This window comes from Maylandia zebra, linkage group LG23, assembly GCF_041146795.1.
Source record: "Maylandia zebra isolate NMK-2024a linkage group LG23, Mzebra_GT3a, whole genome shotgun sequence".
NCBI lineage: Eukaryota > Metazoa > Chordata > Actinopteri > Cichliformes > Cichlidae > Maylandia > Maylandia zebra.
The window spans coordinates 25,128,526-25,148,418 of record NC_135188.1 but is presented as its reverse complement, the minus strand read 5'-3'; the positions used below and the strand labels follow the sequence as shown (position 1 = coordinate 25,148,418).

Below are 19,893 nucleotides of genomic sequence, written 5' to 3'. Positions count from 1 at the left end.
TTTTCGCTCCTTGCTTTGTGCTTTTAAAGAATGCATAGTTTCTCAAAATGGGTTCAAAACAGGTTAACACTGTGTAAAATACAACATCAGATGTTTCAACTGCAATATTTATGCAGGTGGAGAATTTTAGCAGCAGCCTGCTTAAATTCTATGAGACGTGGACATCATCACAACTGCTATTTCCTTCAACCATCACCAGAAATCAGATTTTCCCACCATTGCACTGTGAAGTCATTTTGATCACAAAATATAACAATGAAGTTGTTAAACATATTTTCCCTCAACTTTGGACATTACTTACCTCATCAACACTCGACATCTTTAAAGCCTGAGCTTTGACTCATTTCTTTTGTTTTCTTACTTGTTCGTCTTCAGTTTTTCTGTATTTTCCTGCTCTGTTTTCTTCCTCTTAGCTGTACGCCACTTTGGTCAGCTCTTGTTTTTAAAATGTGCTTACAAAGAAACTGAATTGACACGACTAATAAAAAAAAAAAAAAGAGGCAAAACTAAGTTCCTGTAATAACCAACAGGAGACCAATGATGTGTAAACTGACTTCGATATGGCTTACTGGTCAGTAGTTGGACAGTGTTTGCAGACAAGTGGGTGTCTTGTCTGCAAACACTGCTGCTGAGTACAGAAATCGGGTTGTCATCAGTGCAGTCACAAAGAGGTTTTTGTCGCACACAGCTAGCAACCACTTGCCAACTGGTTGGGAATACAGTCTTTCATAGGCTTGTAACTGGTTTCGAGGCCTTTGTGATGGAGGCCAAATGAATATAACAAAACAAAAATTAGCAGAGACCTAAAATGCATGCTTTTGCACCATTATGGTTTATCCAGTGTTCCACTTCATAGATGCTCCCAACTCGGCGGTCTCGTGATTCATCTTCATAACCGTAGACAAGCTTGTGAGCTCAATAATTGTTTCAAACCTTTGAGGGGTTAAATATTTAATACATAAAGAACAAGAATCTTAATTTTAAATTTTTTTTATAGCTTAAACTTCATAATACCCAGTTTGACCTCTTCAGATGTTTTGTTTTCTCTACAGCAGCTTAAAACCCAAAGAAATGTACTTTATTGCTTCATTAAACTTTGTGTCCTTAATTTCTATGGACAAAATTTCTAGTCATAGCCAGATAGTTGGACGATCTCAATTTTGGTGGCCTCAGAATATCATCTCTGCTTTTTCTAGATGATTCTGTTCTGTTGGCTTCATTGGGTAGAGGTCTTCAGCTTGCACCGGGATGGTTTGCATCTAAGTTGCAGAAATGATAATGAGCACCTTCAAGTCAGAGGCCATGGTCTTCAGCAAAGAAAGGGCAGAGTGCTCACTCCAGGTCAAGGATGACTTGTTGCCTCAAGGGGAGGAGTTTAGTTACCTTAAGGTCTTGGTTGAATGACGGATTGGGGCTCTGCTTTGGTGAAGAGAGAGCTAAGCATAAAAGCAGAGTGTTTGGTTTATCGGTCAATCTACCTCCCCACCCTCAACTATGATCGCAAGCTTTGGATAGTGACAGAAAGAATGAGATTGCAGATAGAAGTGACAAAATAACCGTTCTCTGAAGGGTGGACAGCCTCTGCCTTTGTAATAGGATGGAAGAGTTCAGTCATTGGGGAGACATTTGGATTAGAGCCACTGCTCCTTCACATCAAAAGGAGGCAGCTGAGGTGATTCTGGCATGTGATTTGGATGCCTTATGGATACCTCCTGGGTGAGGTGTTTCCGGCATGTCCTGTGGGGAGGAGGCCCCAGGGCAGAGCAGGGCTCGGTGGAGAGATTGCATCTCTCAGTTGGCTTGGAAATAATTCAGTTTTCCCCCAGATGAGCTGGAAGAGGCGGCCAGGAAAAGGCAGGTCTGAGTTTCTCTGCTTAAACTGACCAAACCCATGACCTTGAACCTGGATGTATAGGAGAGGGAGGATAAATGAAAGGATGTTACATTAAACCAAAACAAGCAACAAATTATCCCGTTCGAGAAGCTGAAATCAGAGAAATTCCTTAAATTATGGAAATTATTTCTGATTATGGATAATTGCCACAGCTCTTATTGAAAGTCATTTGAAATGCATATTGAAGCGAGCGCAGTACTTGATGATTCATTTTTTCCTCTTTCTAACTATTCCGTCTGCAGGGTTTGTGAGTTGGAGGAGTTGGGAGAGTTGTCCCCCTGCTGGGAGAACCTGCGGCGGCAGATCGTCTCTCAGTACCAGAACATAATACTCGCTTACCAAGAGACACTGTCTGACCTCAGTGAATACAGAGGTCAGTGTACGTGCAGGCCCGAGTACACCTAAAAGAAAAAGTTAAAAAGATAACGACTAAGCTTCTTCGTCTCTTTGTCAGGCCCATCATTCAAAGCCAGTAACCTGAAAGCAGACAAGAAGCTGGAGTTCATGCCCACTAACCTTCACGTTCAGAGGATGAGGGTGCAGGATGAGCTGGGTTTTGGTTAGACACGAATACAAATTATTAAAAAACAAATCTTGCTGTGATTGCACGCACTTCTTGTTGTGCCTTTAAAACGTCCTTGTTTGTCTTTCCAGAACAGACATATGATGTGGTAACAGTCGGCGCCCCGGCCGCTCACTGCCAGGGTTTTAAGAACGGCGGTCTGAGGAAGATCATCCAGAAGTTCGAGGAAGCAAAGAAACAGTAAGTTGAGCACAAAGTGGGGCGTCACATAGGAAAATGAAAGAGGTGGGGGGAAGCAAGTTGCGATGACCTCTGCTCCTGTTTTGGGTTTTTATATTTTGCTTTATTCATCTTGTGATTTGTATTTAAACAGTTGTTGTTTTTTTTGTCATCTTTGTTTCTTCAATTTCTGCATTAATCCTGCAGTTCCCTTTTTATGGCTTCCTCTTAATTTTGTTTTTGTTACTTTTCCGATCAGCGTATATGAGGAGGAATGGTGAGTCGTTGCACTGCTTTGCTTGTTTTCATTTGACACTTCTAAAAAAATACAAAATAAAAAATCACACTTTCATAGATCCTTAAGATTTGTACAACAATGTATTTTGAGTTTTAAGCTGGAAGAATGGGGTTTTGCATAGCTTATTATGTTAATGCAAAGAAATAACGGCACGTGGCGCATCAGTCTTAACAGTGTTGTGTTAACTAATATAGAACTAAAATGTGTGTCGTCTTAAAGCGAGCACAAGGTTTGTCACAAAGTTGTTTGAATACTGCTCACTTTATGAATTCAGTCATCATTTTAAAGTCCATTAAAACATGTTTCTGTGCTTAAAAAGTCAAACCCTGACAATATTAAAGAGACATTTTTAAAATTCTTCTACATGAGATGGTCTGAATTTGTGAAGCGAGTGGTATCGTTCCCCGTCCCTGGCGTTTATTGAAGTCTGCTCCATGTTGTCTCTCCGGTCCATTAAGAGCAGGCATGTGCATGCAGACACTGTATGTTTGTACATCTGTGAAACACTAAAGTTAAGAGTAGTGGGTAATGTCTCTCACTACGTTTTTGAAACAGACCCTCTGAAGCTTGATTTAGACTTCTGCAGGAAGTTTACGTTCTAACTTAAGACGTAACCGAAACCCTTCTTAAACCTAAACAGGTTGCTGCTATAGTATTCTGTTTCCAGTTACAGCGTATATTTCCTGCTGAAGCATATTTCAGACATAAGACAGAAACATTACAAAAATATACACCTGCAGGCCACTTTATTAGGTGCACCTTGTCAGTACCGGGTTGGACCTTCAGAGCTGCCTTAATTCTTTATCGCACAGTTCAGCAAGGTGCTGGAAACATTCTTCAAAGTTTTCGGTCCATATTGGCTTGATGGCATCACACAGTTGCTGCAAATTTGTCAGCTGCACATCCATGATGTGGATCTCCTGTTCTACCAAATCCCAATGGTGCTCTGTTGCACTGAGATCTGGTGACTGTGGAGCCCATTTCAGTACAGTGAACTCATCCTCATGTTCAAGAAACCAGTTTGAGATGATTTCATCCAACCTGAGGCAGGATGGATCCATGCTGTCATATTGTTTATGACAAATTCTCACCCTACCAACCAAATGTCACAGCACAAATTCAGGCTCATCAGATCAGGTGACATTTTTCCAGTTCTCTGTTGTCCAGATTTGGTGAGCCCGTGTGAATTGTAGCCTCAGTTTTCTTGTTCTTAGTTGACAGGAGCGGGACCTGGTGTGCTCTTCTGCTGTATTCAGAGCTGCTCTTCTGCATACCTTGGTTGTAATGAGTGGTGGCTTATTATTGCCTTCTTATCAGCTGGCTGGCTGGCTATTCTCCTCTGAAGGCATTTTTACCCAGTGAACTGCCACTCACAAGTTATAGCCTTAGTTTCCTGATCTTAGCTGACAAAAGTTGGATCTTTATGGTTTTCTGTGGTTGTGGTTGTCTGACAAAGTCCTAGTAGATCAGCAGTTTGTGAAATACTCAGACCAAACAACCATTTAAAGTCAATTAAGTCACCTTTCTTCTCCATTCTGATGCTCAGTTTGAACTACAGCAGGTTGTTTTGACCATAAATGCATTAAATTGCTGCCATGACCAGTTGAACAGATGTACCTAATAAAGTAATAAAGCACCTAATAAAGTGGCTGGTGAGTGTAGAGTATCCTCAGTCCCAGCTCGGATACAGACGTGTCTGTGTGTCTTTGTTCCCTACAGTAGTGCCCTCTCCAGCTCTCAGTCCATCATCTACATACCCCAGGACATTGTCCGAGCCAAAGAGATCATCGCCCACATCAACACGCTGAAGACTCAGGTCAGCTACTACGCAGAGAGGCTGTCTCGAGCTGCCAAAGACCGATCGGCCAGCGGACTGGAGTGGACGCTCGCCAGTCTGGCTGATAAGGTACAAAAAGTTTTTGGAAGTGATGTGACGTTACGTGGGGACGCTTCTTATTTCATCATATATCATTCATACCTTCTTCCTTTCAGACCCGTCAGCTGGTGACAGTGTGCGACTGCAAGCTGCTAGCTTCAGCTATTCAGGCCCTGAACGCAGCGCGGCCAGAGTACATCGCCTCCAAAGCGTCTCCTTCAGCTGAGTCCGAACAAGTAGTGCTCCGCAACGACCAGGACACACTGACAGCAAAGTACAGCGGTCGCAACAGCCGGTCTTCACTGCATGTGGACTGGCACGAAGAGGAATGGGTGAGTTCATCAGCAGTTTTTGGCTGTTTTTTGATTCCAGATTTATTTATTTATTTATTTTCGCATGAGAACAAATGAGCTTCTTGGCACGCGTTGTGCATACAGCTTAAGATCTTAACTACACTCTGTACCAAGCTGGATGACAACCAGTCTTCAGAAGAGGACACGCAGTTTGTAATTTAACAGATTTCCAACTGAAAGTAGAAAAAACAGGTGAAACTCAAAAAGGAGAAGCTCTGGGTTCATTTTTCAATCTTTTTTTATTTTTAGCCATCTGTTAGCTAATATAAGTAAAACGCAGTATCTGAAAAAACACGTGAGTGGTGGTTAAAGCTTCAGGATGCTTATAAGTGAACTTTTGAGCTCATGTTATTGAAAATATATGCACAACTACGCATCAGAATATTTAAATGATTATCCTTTAACAGTGCCAGTTTCCATCTTATTATTTAAGTTCTTGTCACTTTGTTATTTAGATTTTGCACTTATCACATTTTTTGAGTATAGTAGCAGAAAAAAAACAAAGTTTTTGTTTTTTTATATCACTACTGTAGATAAATATCATATAACAAGAACAGGAACTTCAAATGACAAAGGAAAGACATTATGCAGTCATCACACAGTCTTCATAGAAATGGTGGCTTCTCTGACACTGCTTAGTGGTAAATGATGCGCAAAATATCTTTATTTAAATTTAATGAACTTGAAGTGACATTACTGTCATGAGTGCATTTTGCCTCTGTGTACTGAGACGAGGGTCATGTAATGAAATCCATGAATCTTCGCTGATTGAATTCCTCCTCTCCTTCCTCTGACTTGAGTATAATTCCCTGCTGTAATTTATTTCTTCAATAAAAACAGTACTGTGTCCTGAACTTCCCCTCATTTAGTTATATTTTGTTTCCAGGAGGACAGACTATCTTTTGTTTGTAAAGTACTCTTGAGCAATACTTTTCCAGGCTTTCTTAAGGTGTTTCAAAGTGTTTCTTTGGACGCTGGCTACTTTTTTTTTATTTATTTTTTTTACTCTTTTTCAGTCTAGTCCTTGTACCTGAACATTTCCACAGAAATGTGCTTTGGAAATCTGTTTTTTCTTATTTCCGTTGTGTTTTGTGTGCCTTTGCAACATTTTTCTTATTGCTGGTGTTTTCTTAAGTTGCAGTCCGTTTGGCCTCTCAGGGCCACCGTAGAAATATCACCTGGAAATCATCTGATTGACAACAGCTTCATTTTTCAGTATGACAATGATCCCAAATACACAAGGAATGCAGTAAAAGAATACCAGTGGAGTAATATCAGTCATGGATTGGCCTCCCCAGAGCCCAGACCTCAACATTATTGAAGCAGTGTGGGATCATGTGGACAGAGAACAGAACAAAAGGCAGAAACATCCAAAGAAGAGCTTTGAATGTCCTGCAAGAAGCCTGGAGAACTATTCCTGAAGACGACTTAAAGACATGACAAGAAAGCTGCCTAAGAGAGTTCAGACTGTGCTGAAGAATAAAGCTGATCACACCAAATATTGACTTTCAGGCTCAGAGTTGTAACGCTGTTTCTAATTGAAACTACATACAAGCAAACATTTATAGCATATATACAAAGAAATTAGGAGTGGTGTGAGACGTGCACGTTTTTTACTCCTTTTTTGCACATAAATATTTTCAAAGTGTCACCTTTCCTTTTTTAGCACATTACTTAAAGACGCTCTTTTGATTGGTTTGTTACTCTCTAAAATTGAAGCTGAAACAGCTGAATGTTGTAAACATGTCCTCTCAGGAGAAGGTGTGGTCAAATGTGGATAAGTCTCTGGAGTGCATCATCCAGCGCGTCGACAAGCTGCTTCAGAAAGAGAGGAGACCCAGCGTCGGCAGTCAGGACAGTACCCAGAGTGACCAGCAGGGTGGCAGCAGTAAGAAAGGTAAGAGACTCTTACAGTTTTTTAGCTGTAGTTTACTTCTGTGCCCTCTCATCAGCACTCTTTAATTTATGCTTGCAGTGTTATACTGTTTCCGGGGGGTGAGATGCATGTGTTGCTAACATGTTAATCTGGCTCAGAGGTGGTAAACTGTTGGAGGAAAACAGTGTCAATATGATTCAAGAGCTGGTAAATGTCTTTACTGACATGCTTTTGGTACCATTAATAGGAATCTGCAAACTGGAGGACTAAAAAATGCACAGCAAAGTCAAAAGATTGCATTTTAGTGAGTTAGGGAGCCATAAGAGTGGGAGTTGGTATAAAAAGTCTAGAATAATATGGGATTACTTTGAAACCAGCTTGGATCTCTTAGTTATGAGGTCCTTTATGTTGTGAAACCAGACGGCACAGGTGAGGGATCAGAAACTGCACAGGACCACAGTTTACAGCAAAAAAAGACTCTAAAGAAGAGGCCAGAAGCTCATGAGCCCAGTGTTTACCTCGTTTATAGGAGCCATGAGATCTGCAGTTATGAGTGAGCAGATGTCCCAGTTGTGGGACTACGTTGTTTTTTTTATATCCCTCGGCTCTCCCTGTCCCACAGAGTAAGACAGTATTCCTGGAGTCTGGCTTTAAACCCAGTGCAGGTTAAACCTCTCGCAAGTCACCGATAAGATGTTAGCAGCTCTGCAGAGTTCAGAGAAAAATACCACAAAGAGACAGTAAATACTGAGAAATAGAGTTTTGCTCTTGTTTGTTTCCAACATAGACAGATATAGTGTGAAGTTATCACCACTTGGAATTAGAAGTCAATTTCACCCACCCGTTCTCTTTATTTATTTAAATAAGAAAATTGAAATATTCTCGTTGTTTTATACTAAAGTTCTAAACTTGTTTGCTGACCCCTTGATTTTTTTTATGTGGGTGTGAAAAGGCGATGGTGGGAAGTGTTTAGCTTTCTGGATCAACCCAGAAAGTATGTCAGAGGAATCTCCATCCTTACCACCATCATCATCATCATCATTAGAACCACCTCCACCATCATCATCATCTCCACCACCATCCTCTTCCTCTCAGCTTGCCCTCTCCTCTGCACGGCCTCCCAGCCCCGAACAGAAAACCTGTAGGTTTTGTTTTTTTCCTGTTTTTTCTCTTCTTCTTCTTCTTCTTCTTCTTCTTCTTGAGTCATCCCTCCACATCTATTTTCAGCTCAGGTCACTGCTTACTTTTAAGAAGTTGGAGGATTCATGAGCAGATTTTTCCTTCACCTCATCAGCCAACTTTATTCCTTGAGAAAATGCTCTTAAATGACTCGTCTTTAAAAAGTGTTCAGTGTTTTATGTGTGGTCTGCGTGTCTTTATGTGCACAGTGTTGCAGCAGTACTGTAGCAATGTAGCTGTTGTATCTGAGATTTTCTACATGTTGTAGCAGACCAGGGTCCAACATCTGTCCAAATTCCCCCCAAAACACACTAGATTTTCATAAAATAAGACAGAAAAGAGTTCTTCCTCGTGAGCCATTAGAGAATAAGGATGTTTGGACTCTGGTCTGCAGTGTTTCTTCTGTGTTGTCTCTGCTGCCCTCTATGGCGTACAGTGCTGCTAATCATGCATGTCGCACCTCCAACCCCTCTTCCAGATGGAAGCCCCAGTGCTGAGGAGGCGTATCCAGGTAAGAGCTGCCTCCCCACATGTGCTCCTCTCACTCTACTCACTTTTCCAGACGGATTTTGATAAGAAGTCCAGGCAGAGATATTCCAATGTCTGGACTGAGTAAACTCCAACAAACCCTGAAATAGTTACAAAAACTCATTATTTATTTATTTTTTTTAATAGCTACAGTGATTGACTCATTTTTAATACCTAAATCTGCCCTCAGTCCAAAAACCCCCCACAAATCAGTGTCACTGTTTTAGAATCTGCTGTGACTGCTCTAAATTTGCACCTTTTTCTTTACATAAAGACTGGGGTCTGTAACACTCAGCTCGTTTCCTATTTTTTAAGAACAAGCCTGACAGCAGGCTTTTGACTCAAACAGCTCTGTCAGATCTCTGCAAGTGTTTTTAGGTTCTTTCCAGCAGGATTTGTGGCTAGTCCTGTGGCTTCACCCTAAAAGATTTCAGTGTGTGTGTGCTTCTCCTTTCCCCATTGTCCCTCTTGTCTTTTTTTTCTGTTTCTGTCAAATTGAACAAGAAGTGGACTCTGAAAAACACAATCTTTGCTACTTGGTGTGGAAATTATTGGTTTGAAGGCATATTTGTGCTTGGTCTCTCATGGTTTATTTGTACTTGTTGCAGGCGAGTGGAGCGAGGCACTGTACCCTCTCCTTACCACGCTCACGGACTGCGTTGCCATGATGAGCGACAAAGCCAAGAAGTCTATGGTCTTCCTGCTCATGCAGGACACCGCCCCGACGATAGCCATGGACGTGTCACTGCAGTACCGCCGCGACATTGTCTTCTGCCAAACGGTCAGCACGCAAACATCATCCAAGTGACTCAGACACACTCACCTACACATATTTCTGGTAATGTATGTCTGAGCTGATGTGTTTATCCTGGAGTGACTCAAAGTGAAGGAAAAGGCCAAGAAAAGTGTAAATATCGTAAAAGCAAGGAGTTCAGAGCTCTATGACTTTGTGGCTTTACGGTATTCATATCATATTAAATGTCTGAGTAAAGAGTAAAGGCAAAGGGAGCACAGCAAGTAAGGATTTCACACTCCCACTCACCTGAGACTGCAGTTATAAAGAGGATATGATGCCAGATGTAGTCCTCAAAGTGGATCCCTCCTTCAGTATTTTTAGAGGCTCTTTGCGATTGTAGTTTTTGGCAAACCCTCTTGTCTAACTAACATCAGTTATATTTACCCAGCGGTGGATCCCTGCAGCTCTTAAATGAGCAGCTACAGGACTCAGACACTTCAAGTTAAACTCTAATCCAAGCATTAAGTAAAGAAGTAAGAATAGCATTTCATAATAGTCAGCTATAATCAGAGCTGAAATACTTACAAGTAATCAGTCAAGCATTTTCAAAGCATAAAGCTAAATATTCTAAAATTTCTTTTTGCGCCATTCAAGTGGTTTGAGTTTCATTGCTCCAAAGCAATGTTTAAAGACGGTGAGATCCTGTTTTCTGACATTGTTAATGCTTTGATTATAGTTCTCAGAAATGACCCACATGTGTTGAGAGTGGCCTTCCATCACTGGCACATCCATTGTTTTTCCCTATGCTACAGTCACACTCTGGGAAAACAGTGGTTGGAGGCCACTGCATGATCACAACCCCCACCATGCACATTGTGATCTTGTTTCCTCTGAAATTGTTGCTTCAAAGACGGGGACCAGGTCTGATAATACGGCGATTAACTGTGATAAAGCTGAGAAAATTTGAACTCTCTTGCCGTCTACATACACAGACATTCACATCAACTACTTACATTTGTAGATTTGACAGAGAAATTCAGAAATTCCTCCATTGGCACTCGGCAATTTTCACATAACCACGATACAACCAGTTTGCAACCACTTAAGTTCAGTCCTCTATTGTAAAAACACGTGTCCCAGAATTGCTGCGCTCATCTGTGCAGACTGATTGCAATATGTTGACAATCTGTCTGTGTTTATAAATTAGACAACAGTTATTTGCAGATCTTTATCATTCTGCCTCAGAGTGCTTGCAGTCGGTCTGAGTTGGACTGCAACTATTTGGAGACAGGTTGCCTCCCAGTAGGCAGTTGGATTTATTATTTTCCTTTCCTAGCTGTAGAGATGGCTGTCGTTTTGTTTTTACTATAGTGTGCTGGGCCATTAATGGCTCGTCCAGTTCTCAGAGGGGCTGGAGCGTATCCCAGCTATCATTGGCGCCATCACAGGCACCTAAGGCCAACGTAGAATCACTGGTCAGTCTAACATACTGGGGGTTATATTTACTCATCAAATAAAAATATCTTCCTGAGTTTGGGACTCTGCAGGCAGAATTTCAGACTCTGTTTCAACCATGCATTAAAGAGCATATTTAAGAGCACACAACTGCAAACTCAATAGTGATCCTCAGCCATTCAGGGTTTGTTGGGTGTATAACATTTCTGATCGTCTTCAGTCAGATCCGTGTGAAGTTAGCTTCTGGCAGTGTGAACTGAAAATCAGTTACATAAAACTTCAAATCAAATCACTCAAATCACTTTTTATTGTCACATCACATGTGCAGGCACACTGGCACAGCACATGCGAGTGAAATTCTTGTGTGCGAGCCCCACAAGCAACAGAGATGTGCAAACACAACAACACAAACGAGCAAAATACAAGAATGGCCAACCTGAAACTAATAAATATATGTACAATATATAATAGTGTATGCATTTCTGGATGTGTATACTAAATATTTTCCTACGTGTGTGTGTGTGTGTGTGTGTGTGTGTATACACATTTTGTGTGTGTATACACATACACAAAAAAAACTTGTCAGTGCAGTCCTCAAAAGCGTGCGCCGCAACACGCTGAGCTGCACAAGGATGCACAGAAACCAACCGCATGAGTCCACTTACATAATGTGATAAGCAGCCAATCGGTGGTGTCTTGATGTGAAACCATATGTTGATTTGCATTCGAGAATATGATGCAGGTTTAAAAACCGACACTGCAGTCAGTGTCGGGTGTGTTAAAAATGAAAGTGTGATCTGAATTGTAAATTAAATGTAAGATTTTTGTGGTAATTACAGCTTAAATCATGTGTCGTTTAACATTTCAAGGAATCTGCAGTGAAAGTACTTTGAATTTGACTTTATTTAAACTGCACAGATTCACAGCAGCAGCAGGCATCAGTGACAACAGACACAGGCGATTAATGCCGAGCTCAGACTGCAGGATGTCTTTGTGTGTAGTGATGATCAGTGTGCTACACAGACAGCTATAGAGTCGTTTTGCTTCCTCATTGCTTTTTTGGTCAGGTTTATGGTTGAAAAACACTGTACTCATATTTGTCGACCTCACAGACGTCAGATTTCAGATGGGACATCAAATGCAGCTCAGTTTCATATTAAACACGAAAGGAACACTATAGCTCAGTCACACTAGAGCAACAGTTGCAAGGAGGAAAGGAGGAAAACTTCCCACTTTTGATTGTAAGCCACAGGTTGACTGGTGGGAGGCTGGCGTGGACCGGGGTTGCAAAGCAGCTTGCAGCAGTAGCTTTGGCTGATGATGGTGTCAGACCGCTGCTTTAAAGGTTTATAAAACTGAGCTTGGAAAACAACAAACTGACTCTTTCTTGTCTGACCTGCTGTTCGAGTTCATGTGTGTGTGTGTGTGTGTGTGTGTTACAGCTCACCGCTCTCATCTGCGGCTTCATTATCAAGCTGAGGAACTGTCTCCGTGACAACGGATTCCTGCGACAGCTCTACACCATCGGCCTACTTGCTCAGTTTGAGTCCCTGCTCAGCACCTACGGTACAAACACACTCAAAGCTTTTTCTAATCGCACACAGCTGCTTGAGCCTCTGATTTCCAGTGTGTGTGTGTCTGCAGGAGAGGAGCTCGCCATGCTGGAGGACATGAGCATCGGCATAATGGATCTACGCAACGTCACCTTTAAGGTGAAGCAGCATGCTAACTGTCTTTCCAGGCTGTAGAGCCACTCTACGAGGATAATATTAGGAGGCCAGAGGTCTGGGTGGAGCTGGCATGAAACGTGGAAACGGTCACATAGATTAGACCCACTCTGAAGACACGATTTGGAGTAAATGTACTGCAGAACTCAACTGAATGAGGATGTGTTTACTGACCTTTTTATTGTAGTTTTCCTGGCTTTGCATTAAAAAAGACATGAAAAGTTTTGTGTTAAACGTAAACAAGCAGAGTGAAGCTATAAAGTGCAAACATGGACTCTGTCCATTAAAACTGCACAAAAACAGTTTTTTATTTTGAAAGCTTTGGATTTTTTTGTCCCTTCCTGTGGGACAAAAAACGATACAATCTTTCCAGGGAGCTCAGAGTCTAACTCAGCTCTCTGTGAATGGTACTCATGGTCACTGGTCAGTCAAGAAGGATGAGGAAACGAGGAGGTGAATGTATGGTTATGGAGTCTGAAGAATTCGGTGTTACGACGTATCTTTAATACAAAAGTACAAATCCCTCTCTGATTGAGCTTGTGATCAAAGTTGAGTCAGTTTAATACTGAAGCTGAGGTTTGGTCTCTGCAGAGTTGAGGACATGCTCAAAAACTTGCAGCCTCGCTGGACGGGCTCTGTTAATTTTAATTGAGTATTTATTTTGCTTTTCAGGGGCACTTGGTTCACAATTTCCATCTAGGTATTAAAGCTGCGTATACATGTACCTTTGCTCCTTTAAGGTCACCCAAGCAACCGGCACCTCCACCCCCGAGATGCTGCCGATCATCACAGGTAACCGGGATGGCTTCAATGTCCGCATCCCGCTGCCGGGGCCCATGTTCGAAGCCCTGCCCCGAGAGATCCAGAGCGGCATGCTGCTGCGGGTGCAGCCGGTGCACTTCAACGTGGGAATCAACGAGCAGCAGACGTTGGCCGAGAAGTGAGTGAGCACGTCCGGGATTTACCACCACAGGTGTTTGAGATTGGAAAAAATATTGTTTTGTGTGTTTTTCAGGTTTGGAGACACATCCCTGCAGGAGAACATAAACTCTGAGAGTCTCTCCAGACTGAACTCGTACTACGAGCAGTTCAAAGAAGTCCTGCCGGAGGACTGTGAGTACACAGTTTTCACGTTTTTCCTTCTTTCTAACTTGCACCACAAACCATTAGTGTCGCAACTCCTGCTTTAACCCTTCTTTTTTCTGTTCTTATCTACTTTCAGGCCTCCCGAGGTCTCGCTCTCAGACGTGCCTTCCTGAACTGCTCAGGTTTCTCCGGCAGAATGTCAACGCCAGGAAAAACAAGAACGTAGACATCCTGTGGCAGGCTGCGGAGGTGACATTTGCGCTCTTTTACTCAGAATGTCCGACTGCTTTGTTAGCAACTTTTAATTCTCCAGTAGGATTTTACTGCATTATAAATTTTACAGCTGCTTTTCTCTGAAGATGTCAAAAACGAAATCATCAGCGGTGACTCACCTCTCCTCCCTGCTTGCCTCACCATCTCAGATCTGCCGGCGGCTGAACGGCGTTCGCTTCACCAGCTGCAAGAGCGCCAAAGACCGCACCGCCATGTCCATCACGCTGGAGCAGTGCCTGATCCTGCAGCATGAGCACGGCATGGCGCCGCAGGTCTTCACGCAGGCCCTCGACTGCATGCGCAGGTAGGATGCCCTCACAGTGGCCGAATGGAAAAATGCACAGCTGCAAATCGCACCTGGGCAAAAAAAAAGACAACTTTTACTAAATAAATAACTTCTGTGCAGGGATGAAAAGATCAGGAGTTCATCAGTGTGCTACTTGGTAATCTGACTTTAACTGTTCTCCATGTAGTTTTAACCAATGGGAATACAGTAGGTGTTTAAATGGTGTGTTAGTGGTTACTTCTGTCCCACTTCAAATATGTGGATCCGTCTGCTGTGGGAAATAAGGGAGCAGTGTCTTACTTTTTCTTTTTTAAACTAGAAGATAATATATTTTATGGAGGCTTATTTTCACACTGAAAAATTTTTTTTTTTAAATATATTTTTGATAGTATTTTGTAATACAAGTCAAAATTTCTTGTCGAGAACTTGGTCATTTGAGAGGTATTCCAGGCATGTCCTATCAGGAGGAGGCCCCGAGGCACTTACAGGATTTGCTGGAGGGATTATGTCTCTCAGATGGCTTGGGAGCGACTCAGTTTCCCCTCCTGGATGAGGTGGATGACGTGGTCAGGGTGAGGAAAGTCCAGACGTCTCTGCTCAGACTGCTGCCTCCATGACCTCTGTCATGTGAAAGTACAGTTCGGGGGCCTCCTCCCAGTGGGACATGTCCGGAACACCTCACACAGGAGGCATCCTTGTCAGATGCCCGAACCACCTCAGCTGGCTCCTTTCGATGTGGAGCAGCAGCGGCTCTACTCCGAGCCCCTCCCGGATGGCTGAGCTTCTCACCCTGTCTCTAAGGGAGAGTCCAGCCACCCTTCGGAGGAAGCTCATTTCTGCCGCTTGTATCCGCGATCTCGTTCTTTCGGTCACTACCCACAGCTCGTGGCCATAGGTGAGGGTAGGGACGTAGATCGACCGGTAAATTGAGAGCTTCGCTTTTACACTCAGCTCCCTCTTCACCATGACGGACCGGTGCAGCGTCCGCATTACTGCGGCCGCTGCACCAATCCGTCTGTCGATCTCCGGCTCCCTTCTCCCATCACTCGCGAACAAGACCCCGAGATACTTGAACTCCTCCACTTGTGGCAGGAACTAGGGCTGGGTATCGTCACTGATTTCTAGAATCGATTCAATTCCGATTCACAAGGTCCCGAATCGAATCGATTCGATCCACGATTCGATTCGATTCGATTTAAATCTGGGAAATTTTGACAGTCAGAAATATAATTCAGATCAGTACATTTACATATTTTTGTATCTATAAAAAGGAAGCTGACACTCGCAAGACTTTATCCAAGGTGTGAGCATCACAGCAGATGCCTTTGTGTCAAAGTAGCTGAAGATAAAACACAGAAAAACATGAAGGTGATTTTCCTGGCCTGGGATTTTATAAAAATATTCTGCAGTACATCAAAAACGAAAGAAAACCATTAATTAATGAACATTACCTCTGACGTTACAGCGGTTTTATTAGAGACACGGCTAAGCATTTTGCATTTTGAATAATTTTAAAAAGTTTCAATTTGTTCAGTATTGAACAGCAGAAATGAGGTTTTCTTTTCGGAAGAATGTAAAAGGGAAAAAAACAGCGGCCGACAGCCTGTAAGCAACAGTAGACTTGTGCGTAACAAGCAAGCGAATAATGAAGAAAGGGAAACTGTTCGAGAGAGAGAGAGGGGGGCGGGGGAGAGGGGGAGGGAGAGAGGGAGAGAGAGAGAGCTGCGCATCGCAATGGAAACAAAACAGTAAAAGAGTGAATTCATGACGATGTTTATGTGAAGCGTTTGGATCTTCTTTTGCTGCTGGTTCGGTCAATATTGTTTGGAGAGAGATCAAACTAACAGCTTTAGAATCAGCGCATAAAGGGCGTGAACACAAAGCGCGGACCCGGATCAGCGAGCTGTCGGCTTTCAGCCCCGACTGTGAGAAAGGCGACATCTAACTGATTCTGGACGGGAGAGATGCCTGCAGAGGGTCAACAGCATGTCTCAAAATGGTAGCAACTTTCACAGACTTTTATAGCTAGTAACAGCCCCCCTCCTTGTCATAAAAGCTGCATCTTCACATGTTTTTCTAATTCTTAGCGAGCCTGGCTCCTGACCTTGCCTCCCTGTCTTTCTGTGTGAAGTAGGAAGGGGGGTAAGGAATGTGGTTTTATCTCTTCTGCCCAGACACCTAGTCCCCTGCTTACAGCCTTCTTCACATGATTCAGCAATAAAACATTTCAAGAAAACAGTGTAAGACATTCACAGCTGATCAAGGATACAGAGTAATACACACTTTATCTAATGAACTACAAAATGATTATGTTTCTTTTATTCAAGAGTATAATAAAGACTAAACTACATACATAGCACACCATCAGAACTAAAGGATAATATATGGCCTACAGCTGTTAACCTAATTTACTACATTGACTACTGGTCATAAAATGGCATATGTTTAACTACTAGTCTCAACAAGGCTCCCTTCACCTCTGTTGTCCACCATTTGGTTCGGGAATTACCACCACGACAGGCACCAACCACCTTGCGGCCACAGCTCAATGCAGCAGCTTCGGCAATGGAGATGCTGAACATGGTCCATTCGGACTCAATGTCCCCAGTCTCCCTCGGAATGCTGTTGAAGCTCTGCCGGAGGTGTGCGTTGAAGATCTCGCGGGCTGGGGCCTCTGCTAGGCATTCCCAGCACACCCTCACTACACGTTTAGGTGCACCGGGTCTGTCCAGCATCCTCCCCCCGCCACCTGATCCAACTCACCACCAAGTGGTGATCAGTTGACAGCTCAGCCCCTCTCTTTACCCGAGTGTCCAGAACATATGGTCGCAGGTCTGGTGATACGATTACAAAATCGATCATCGACCTGCAGCCTAGAGCGTCCTGGTGAAGAAAGTCCAGACGTCTCTGCTCAGACTGCTGCCTCCGTGACCTCTGTCTTGAATCTGTCATGCAGTAAGAAATGGCTGCATGGAGCTCAGGCTTGTGAGGAAAAAAATATTTTTAAATTTCACGAAAATTGCTTTTTCAGGGGCGATAACAAGCTTCCATAATATTTGGTTGAGTCCTGTCAGAACATCAGCACAAACACTGTCAGCGGCTCCATTTCAGACTAGTGGAGGTGAAGTCTGCACGTCAAAGCAGCCAGTTTCAGCCGCATGCAGTTGTTGGTTAAAGAGACTGAAACCAGGCTGTCAACATGTTTATTTTTGCTGTAATGATGGACATTTTAGCATGGCAGTCTATGGTGACTGACTCGCTGTTGAAGTCAGCCTCAGGCAGACGTTTGAGGTACTTGGTCAGTTTAATTTTTCAGTCCTTGTTGGCACACGTCTGTAAGAGAAAAGAGATATATAATTTCCTTCTGCGTCCACACATCAGTGCATGTCAAAGTTTTCTTTTGTGCCAAAGTGCCTGAGTGATGCTTGTTAGTACCCCCCTCTACATGTATATTACAAACAGGAACCACAGACAAGCACATTTCTGACTTTCTCAAAATTCAGAAGGACAAATGTCCACTTTAAAATGTGGAGACATGGCTGATGTTACGCAGCTCTAGGGAAATACATCCACAGCTTCTCAGATTCAGTGTTTTACTTTATTGAATCTCTAAAATCAGTTTTGCCCATGTGTGGTTTGAAAACTCATCACCTGCTTCCTCTGCATAACGAGGCGAGCTAGAGGCGGTCTCGAAGGTGATGCTCGAATGAGTTAAGACTCAGTTGGTTACCTCACTTCACCGGCAGATTCCTCTCAAAGTTTATCAGTAACTTTTGATGCTTTTTAAACCTAAGAAGGACGCTTACATGGAGAAGAGAGCTACCCAACTGCTACTCAGTCCTTTTAATGGTTATGTCGAGTGTTTGTTGGTCTGTGTTCTTGTCTTGTCTGTCTAAACATCAGTTTGAATATCCGTCTACTTGTCTCAACTGTCTTTCCTTTATTTGTGTAACCAAAACACCTGCCATAGAGTTCCTTCACCCATCCTCATTTTATCGCTTCCAAAAACAATTTCTGCCTGTGTAAAAGAACTGGACTTCGTTTGCCTCTGTGTGTTTTTAAAAAATAAATAAATAAATAAAAATGATCAGGGTTGAAGTCAGGAACACCAGATAAAGGTAGAGATGGGGTGGAGGTGGGTTGCAAAGCGCCTTGCAGAAGCAAAAGTAGGCTACAAGAGCCTTAAAAAGAAGATTAGCCTGTAGAAACATTGGGCTTGACTTTGTGGCAAATGCTACTGTAAACTAACGCTGATTCAATACTTTATAAAGTCAAAAACCTAGGCTTTTCTTTTCCTTCATTTGCTTAAGATTTTTTTTTTTGGATGAATTCACCCCACATTGTTAAGATAAGATAAGATAAGATAGAACTTTATTAATCCCTCGGGTGGGTTCCTCTGGGAAATTCGACTTCCAAAAAAAGCACAGCAACGACCGAAGTTACAGTTACAGAATTGTTATATATATATATATATATATATATATATATATATATATATATATATATATATATATATATATATATATATATATATATATATATACACACACACACACACACACACACACACACACACACACACACACATATAAATACAGAGACAAATATAAATAAAGTATACAAAGGGGATAAATAGAATAAATAGGAATAAAAAATAAAAATACAAGTGAATTGCACATTTCAAGTATTACTATGGATAGTGTTACTATGGAAACAATCATTCTCTGTTCATGACAGCAAATTAGGGTCACTGAAGGTAAAAAAAAAAACTAAATAAATTAAAGGAAGTAGATAAATCAAAAAAGGGTCTGAGTGAGAGGAGTGGAAACTCAAACTTTTAGAGTTGAAAAACAGAGGCGCAGATACAGAGGTTTTCTCATACATTATTCATTTTTTGTGGTAAATTTGCTACTTTTTCCTCTGAAATTTGCCATTTTATTCATTTTCCACATTTATCTTGTATATGTTTGTAACTTTTCTTGGAAATCTGTCACTTTTCTCTCAAATTTCCCACTTATCTTGGTAAATTTACAACATTTATCACTTAAATGTATCCGTTAATGTAATTTAAATTTCTTGTGAAATAAGCATGTTGTTTGCGACCCTTTTTCTTGTAAATGTACATTTAACTCTTTAATTTGCCACTTTTTCTGGTAAATTTACTAGTTCATGTGATTTTCTTGTGAAATAGCCACATTTCTTTGCCATTTATTTGGCGCATTTATCTTTAACCTTAAAGTTTTTTTTCTTAAAAATTCTAACCACTCTCACTCAGCCCCCTTTAAAAGAAATGTTTTCATTTACAAAAAAACCCAGGAAACACGAGGGATGCTGGGAATTTGTATTCCTGAACGGAGCATTATTGATATTTATGTGATTTCCTGCTGGAGGACAGTCAGTGTTTCTCCTTTAAAAGCCTCTGAAAGTGTTTGTTACTTTCTCTGTCGACGGTTGTGTGACTTCCTGTTGTGAATATTTCTGTTAAAGATGGAAACACGCCTGTCTACAATAAAGTCCTGCAGATACTCGCATGATATGATGTCTCTTCACCTTTCTTCCTCTCCCCTTTTTCCTCTCCTCCTCC

The 19,893-nt window shown here is 42.0% G+C and overlaps 1 protein-coding gene across 14 annotated transcripts in view; it reads left to right on the top strand.

Moving 5' to 3' along the window:
- inpp4ab (inositol polyphosphate-4-phosphatase type I Ab) overlaps positions 1 to 19,893 on the top strand; it is a 77,724-nt gene that overhangs the window by 44,996 nt on the left and 12,835 nt on the right. For 3 of the 14 annotated variants that reach the window (XM_076880655.1, XM_076880649.1, XM_076880650.1), the window contains 16 exons: positions 2,137 to 2,267; positions 2,349 to 2,453; positions 2,549 to 2,657; positions 2,896 to 2,913; positions 4,654 to 4,840; positions 4,927 to 5,142; positions 6,919 to 7,060; positions 7,992 to 8,180; positions 8,697 to 8,729; positions 9,355 to 9,527; positions 12,380 to 12,503; positions 12,582 to 12,649; positions 13,405 to 13,604; positions 13,680 to 13,777; positions 13,887 to 13,999; positions 14,173 to 14,327. In XM_076880655.1, coding sequence (XP_076736770.1) covers positions 2,137 to 2,267; positions 2,349 to 2,453; positions 2,549 to 2,657; positions 2,896 to 2,913; positions 4,654 to 4,840; positions 4,927 to 5,142; positions 6,919 to 7,060; positions 7,992 to 8,180; positions 8,697 to 8,729; positions 9,355 to 9,527; positions 12,380 to 12,503; positions 12,582 to 12,649; positions 13,405 to 13,604; positions 13,680 to 13,777; positions 13,887 to 13,999; positions 14,173 to 14,327 — 2,061 coding nt within the window. The remainder of the gene's footprint in view (positions 1 to 2,136; positions 2,268 to 2,348; positions 2,454 to 2,548; positions 2,658 to 2,895; positions 2,914 to 4,653; positions 4,841 to 4,926; positions 5,143 to 6,918; positions 7,061 to 7,991; positions 8,181 to 8,696; positions 8,730 to 9,354; positions 9,528 to 12,379; positions 12,504 to 12,581; positions 12,650 to 13,404; positions 13,605 to 13,679; positions 13,778 to 13,886; positions 14,000 to 14,172; positions 14,328 to 19,893) is intronic. The other 11 variants (XM_076880661.1, XM_076880653.1, XM_076880662.1 and 8 more) reach the window with 7 other exon arrangements.